Here is a 6,956-nt window from a genome sequence, read left to right on the forward strand (position 1 = left end):
TGATGGCTGGGGGGCCTGGCTCAGATCTGATGTCTATAGTACTGATGGCTGGGGAGCCTGGCTCAGATCTGATGGCTGGGGAGCCTGGCTCATAACTGATGGCTGGGGAGCCTGGCTCAGATCTGAGGTCTATAGTACTGATGGCTGGGGAGCCTGGCTCAGATCTGATGTCTATAGTACTGATGGCTGGGGAGCATGGCTCAGATCTGATGTCTGGGGAGCCTGGCTCAGATCTGATGGCTGGGGAGCCTGGCTCAGATCTGAGGTCTATAGTACTGATGGCTGGGGAGCCTGGCTCAGATCTGATGTCTATAGTACTGATGGCTGGGGAGCCTGGCTCAGATCTGATGGCTGGGGAGCCTGGCTCATAACTGATGGCTGGGGAGCCTGGCTCATAACTGATGGCTGGGGAGCCTGGCTCATAACTGATGGCTGGGGAGCCTGGCTCATATCTGATGTCTATAGTACTGATGGCTGGGGAGCCTGGCTCAGATCTGATGGCTGGGGAGTCTGGCTCAGATCTGATGGCTGGGGAGTCTGGCTCAGATCTGATGTCTATAGTACTGATGGCTGGGGAGCCTGGCTCAGATCTGATGACTATAGTACTGATGGCTGGGGAGCCTGGCTCATAACTGATGGCTGGGGAGCCTGGCTCAGATCTGAGGTCTATAGTACTGATGGCTGGGGAGCCTGGCTCAGATCTGATGTCTATAGTACTGATGGCTGGGGAGCCTGGCTCAGATCTGATGTCTATAGTACTGATGGCTGGGGAGCCTGGCTCAGATCTGATGGCTGGGGAGCCTGGCTCAGACCTGATGTCTATAGTACTGATGGCTGGGGAGCCTGGCTCAGATCTGATGGCTGGGGAGCCTGGCTCAGATCTGATGGCTGGGGAGCCTGGCTCATATCTGATGGCTGGGGAGCCTGGCTCAGATCTGATGTCTATAGTACTGATGGCTGGGGGGCCTGGCTCAGATCTGATGTCTATAGTACTGATGGCTGGGGAGCCTGGCTCAGATCTGATGGCTGGGGAGCCTGGCTCATAACTGATGGCTGGGGAGCCTGGCTCATATCTGATGTCTATAGTACTGACGGCTGGGGAGCCTGGCTCATATCTGATGGCTGGGGAGCCTGGCTCAGATCTGATGTCTATAGTACTGATGGCTGGGGAGCCTGGCTCAGATCTGATGTCTATAGTACTGATGGCTGGGGGGCCTGGCTCAGATCTGATGTCTATAGTACTGATGGCTGGGGAGCCTGGCTCAGATCTGATGTCTATAGTACTGATGGCTGGGGAGCCTGGCTCAGATCTGATGGCTGGGGAGCCTGGCTCAGATCTGATGTCTGGGGAGCCTGGCTCAGATCTGATGTCTATAGTACTGATGGCTGGGGAGCCTGGCTCAGATCTGATGTCTGTAGTACTGATGGCTGGGGAGCCTGGCTCAGATCTGATGTCTATAGTACTGATGGCTGGGGAGCCTGGCTCAGATCTGATGGCTGGGGAGCCTGGCTCAGATCTGATGGCTGGTGAACCTGGCTCAGATCTGATGTCTATAGTACTGATGGCTGGGGAGCCTGGCTCATATCTGATGGCTGGGGAGCCTGGCTCAGATCTGATGTCTATAGTACTGATGGCTGGGGAGCCTGGCTCAGATCTGATGTCTATAGTACTGATGGCTGGGGATTCTGGCTCAGATCTGATGTCTGGGGAGCCTGGCTCAGATCTGATGTCTATAGTACTGATGGCTGGGGAGCCTGGCTCAGATCTGATGTCTATAGTACTGATGGCTGGGGAGCCTGGCTCAGATCTGATGTCTATAGTACTGATGGCTGGGGAGCCTGGCTCAGATCTGATTGCTGGGGAGCCTGGCTCAGATCTGATGGCTGGTGAACCTGGCTCAGATCTGATGTCTATAGTACTGACGGCTGGGGAGCCTGGCTCAGATCTGATGTCTATAGTACTGATGGCTGGGGAGCCTGGCTCAGATCTGATGTCTATAGTACTGATGGCTGGGGAGCCTGGCTCAGATCTGAGGTCTATAGTACTGATGGCTGGGGAGCCTGGCTCAGATCTGATGGCTGGGGAGCCTGGCTCAGATCTGATGGCTGGGGAGCCTGGCTCAGATCTGATGTCTATAGTACTGATGGCTGGGGAGCCTGGCTCAGATCTGATGTCTATAGTACTGATGGCTGGGGAGCCTGGCTCAGATCTGATGTCTATAGTACTGATGGCTGGGGAGCCTGGCTCAGATCTGATGTCTATAGTACTGATGGATGGGGAGCCTGGCTCAGATCTGATGGCTGGGGAGCCTTCAGATGAGAAGGAGGTGAATGAGTGGATGCTAGCTGAGCCTGGGTAGAGGCGGGCGAAGCCTATAGATTCACATCACAGCCTATAGGGTTAAACTACATTCTGTAATCATAGCTTCCTGTTCAAGCACAAGCATGCTACACCACTTCCTGCCTCTAGCTTCCAAGAAGATGAGGCCCTTCAATCAGAGAAGGGAAAGGTTGACCTGTATATCTGCTACGGAGATGGAGAGAGAGAGAGAGAGGAGAGTCACATGACACTGCTCTCCTGCAATCTGCCTTCTGCAGTTGCATTAGAAGAGGTTTTCAGTAGAGAAGAGGTTCTTAGGTCCAATCTGTTTACAGAACGGACACAGAGAGAGTAGTGACCTTTACAGTCTGCCTTCTGAAACCAGCATCACAGAGAGAACTTAATTTTGTTCGCGAGTGGCGCAGCGGTCTAAGGCGTCACTACAGACCCCTGGTTCGATCCCGGGCTGTATGGTGCTACTGTATTAGGAGCACTGAGACACTGTCCTTAATGCATGGTGCTACTGTATTAGGAGCACTGAGACACTGTCCTTAATGCATGGTTCTACTGTATTAGGAGCACTAGGAGCACTGGGACACTGTCCTTAATGCATGGTGCTACTGTATTAGGAGCACTGAGACACTGTCCTTAATGCATGGTTATACTGTATTAGGAGCACTAGGAGCACTGGGACACTGTCCTTAATGCATGGTGCTACTGTATTAGGAACACTAGGAGCACTGGGACACTGTCCTTAATGCATGGTGCTACTGTATTAGGAGCACTGAGACACTGTCCTTAATGCATGGTGCTACTGTATTAGGAGCACTAGGAGCACTGAGACACTGTCCTTAATGCATGGTGCTACTGTATTAGGAGCACTGAGACACTGTCCTTAATGCATGGTGCTACTGTATTAGGAGCACTAGGAGCATTGAGACACTGTCCTTCATGAATGGTGCTACTGTATTAGGAGCACTGAGACACTACCCATAATGCACTTGACCTTGTCCAAAAGATATCCTTCCCAGATAATGTAAAGATAAAAAAATATAAAACCGCTCCCAATGTTGGGTTAGTAAATCCCCTCCAGCCAGTAAACACCAGCCATGTGATTAGCTGAGGTAAAGGGGAATAAGTAGCGTGGGTGGAACAGGGGATTATATAGTGGACCAGAACGTGGCATAAATCCACTACTCAGAAATAGGGGTCAACATACCAGTTTCACAATACTCAGAAGTATCTTGGCAAGCAGACAAAACATTAACTGTGACAAGCTCTACTCTGAATTAAAAGGAGTTGGCCAGTCTGTCACACAATGGGGTGGAGAGGGTGTTCTGTAGAGGGGAGAGGTGTTCTGTAGTGGCGGAGGGGGGGAGGAGGGTGTTCTGTGGAGGGGGAGGGGGGGAGGATGGTGTTCTGTAGAGGGGAGAGGTGTTCTGTAGTGGCGGAGGGGGGAGGATGGTGTTCTGTAGTGGAGAGGGTTTTCTTTAGTGGAGAGGGGTGTTCTATAGTGGAGAGGGTGTTCTGTGGAGGGGAGAGGTGTTCTGTAGTGGAGGAGGGGGGGAGGAGGGTGTTCTGTAGTGGCGGAGGGGGGGAGGAGGGTGTTCTGTAGTGGCGGAGGGGGGGAGGATGGTGTTCTGTAGTGGAGAGGGTGTTCTGTAGTGGCGGAGGGGGGGGAGGATGGTGTTCTGTAGAGGGGAGAGGTTTTCTGTAGAGGGGAGAGGTGTTCTGTAGTGGAGAGGGTGTTCTGTAGTGGCGGAGGGGGGGGAGGATGGTGTTCTGTAGAGGGGAGAGGTGTTCTGTAGTGGCGGAGGGGGGGAGGATGGTGTTCTGTAGAGGGGAGAGGTGTTCTGTAGTGGGGGAGGGGGGAGGATGGTGTTCTGTAGTGGAGAGAGGGTGTTCTGTAGTGGAGAGAGGGTGTTCTGTAGTGGAGAGAGGGTGTTCTGTAGTGGAGAGAGGGTGTTCTGTAGTGGAGAGAGGGTGTTCTGTAGTGGAGAGAGGGTGTTCTGTAGTGGAGAGGGTGTTCTGTAGTGAGTGAACGTGAGTGGCCTTGCCAAAGCCCAGACTTGAATCCCATTGAAAATCCATGGAAAGACTTAAAGATTGCTGTTCACTACCAATCCCCATCTAACTTAATAACAGAGCTTGAGAAAATCTGCTAAGAAAAATGAGAGAAAATCCCCAAATCTAGATGTGCAAAGCTGATACAGACAACCAAGATGACTCACAACTGATAGAAATACCCTAGATGACTCAAAGCTGTAATTGCCGCCAAAGGTGCTTCTACAAAGTATTAGGGGTGTGAATACTTACATAAAATGTAAATATTTCTGTATTTCATTTTCAATCAATTTGAGAAAATGTCATTATGGTGGTATTGTGTGTAGATGGGTGAGAAAAAATATATATTTAATCCATATAAATTCAGGCTGTAACAACAAAATGTAGATAAGTGGGAAAATGTGTTCAATGATAAATACAATGTCTAAAGTGTGGAATAATACGTGTTTCAATAACATTAGGATACTTTTAAAATAACACACCTAAATATGATATTTGAGCAACAACGACCTTTAACGTCATCAGAAACCGTATGGGTTTAAAGCGCCAACAGCTAAATTGAACACGGTCCCTAAGTAGGTATCCCTCCAGATCAGGGGACCATTCATAAAGTCCACCGGCGTGTTATACAGTACGCTGCCTGGTCGACTTGGTCGACTTGGTCGACTTGGCCAAGCATCACGTTGAGATCAGCGGAGAGATATCCAGCCACGTAAGCATTGTCTGTAACAGTAGAGTAGCCCTGAAGTCCCGTACTTACACCTCTCATATGATGCAACATCGTCAGGAGGTTTCCCTTACGTCGACCAGAACTTGTAGCCTATTCAGAGATACTCTGATATTCAGAAGCAGGTAACGTTACCATTCAAACTATAGCCTCAGTGGTAACGATTAGACTTCATCAACCACTAAACGTGTCTGTGCGTAATGTTACGGCACATAGTTAGTTGATTTCTCCGTGGACAATTATATATCTGTAATAGCGTAGACTAAACAACGGGATATCAACGACATAACTAGAACCAAATCCGCATGTCTGAATGTAGCGGAAGAACAGAAACCAGATAAGAGTCCATACTACTAGAACCAAATCCGCATGTCTGAATGAAGCGGAAGAACAGAAACCAGATAAGAGTCCATACTACTAGAACCAAATCCGCATGTCTGAATGTAGCGGAAGAACAGAAACCAGATAAGAGTCCATACTACTAGAACCAAATCCGCATGTCTGAATGTAGCGGAAGAACAGAAACCAGATAAGAGTCCATACTACTAGAACCAAATCCGCATGTCTGAATGAAGCGGAAGAACAGAAACCAGATAAGAGTCCATACTACTCTCCTTTAATCCTCAATAGACCGTGAGCCAGTCAACCACATTTCCACAACCTTGCTACTCTTTCAAAAGCCACTGTGTTCACATCATAAGAAGTAGGCTATAATAAACGCTGTTTATTTTTCTCACCAATAATAATGGCACATGCGCTGAGGAGTCCGATTTCTTTTTTAAGCGTGACTCTATCTGACGGCGAGTCACTCTTATCCTTTCCATTGAGTTCCATCATGGGCTGTTGCGCCTGATCCGTCTCAGCGCAGCTCTTCCGACTCCTCTCTGTCCCGTCCATGTCTGAGGCGCGCAACTATAAAACTGCCTCACTCAGTTCCTTCGCCTGAGCTCATATACAGCATCGATGCACGCCAAGTTCGGTGGACATCACACGCATGCGCGGCGGTAGGACAGTGTGCTTGATTCAAATAGCATGCAAATAGTGGTGTAAAATACTGCCTTTTTGGGAAGGGGGTATATGTACTATGTCATTATCTTGGGAGGGGGGTATATGTACTATGTCATTATCTTGGGAAGGGGGTATATGTACTATGTCATTATCTTGGGAAGGGGTTATATGTACTATTTCATTATCTTGGGAGGGGGGTATATGTACTATGTCATTATCTTGGGAAGGGGGTATATGTACTATGTCATTATCTTGGGAAGGGGGTATATGTACTATTTCATTATCTTGGGAGGGGGGTATATGTACTATGTCATTATCTTGGGAAGGGGGTATATGTACTATGTCATTATCTTGGGAGGGGGGTATATGTACTTTACTATGTCATTATCTTGGGAGGGGGGTATATGTACTTTACTATGTCATTATCTTGGGAGGGGGGTATATGTACTTTACTATGTCATTATCTTGGGAGGGGGGTATATGTACTTTATTATGTCATTATCTTGGGAGGGGGGTATATGTACTTTACTATGTCATTATCTTGGGAAGGGGGTATATGTACTATACTATGTCATTATCTTGCGAGGGGGGTATATGTACTATACTATGTCATTATCTTGGGAGGGGGGTATATGTACTTTACTATGTCATTATCTTGGGAAGGGGGTATATGTACTTTACTATGTCATTATCTTGGGAGGGGGGTATATGTACTTTACTATTTCATTATCTTGGGAGGGGGGTATATGTACTTTACTATGTCATTATCTTGGGAAGGGGGTATATGTACTTTACTATGTCATTATCTTGGGAGGGGGTACATGTACGTTACTTTTT

General features: G+C 48.5%; 1 protein-coding gene across 1 annotated transcript in view; it reads right to left on the reverse strand.

Annotated features, from left to right (window-relative positions):
- Positions 1 to 6,048, reverse strand: part of LOC139384793 (asc-type amino acid transporter 1-like) — a 69,532-nt gene extending 63,484 nt beyond the window's left edge. Inside the window, exon 1 of the mRNA XM_071129673.1 lies at positions 5,849 to 6,048. Within this exon, the coding sequence (XP_070985774.1) occupies positions 5,849 to 6,008 (160 nt within the window). The 5' untranslated portion in view covers positions 6,009 to 6,048. The remainder of the gene's footprint in view (positions 1 to 5,848) is intronic.
- Positions 6,049 to 6,956: the final 908 nt, after the last annotated feature.

The sequence above is a fragment of the Oncorhynchus clarkii genome, chromosome 26 (assembly GCF_045791955.1).
Source record: "Oncorhynchus clarkii lewisi isolate Uvic-CL-2024 chromosome 26, UVic_Ocla_1.0, whole genome shotgun sequence".
In the NCBI taxonomy this organism is placed as follows: domain Eukaryota; kingdom Metazoa; phylum Chordata; class Actinopteri; order Salmoniformes; family Salmonidae; genus Oncorhynchus; species Oncorhynchus clarkii.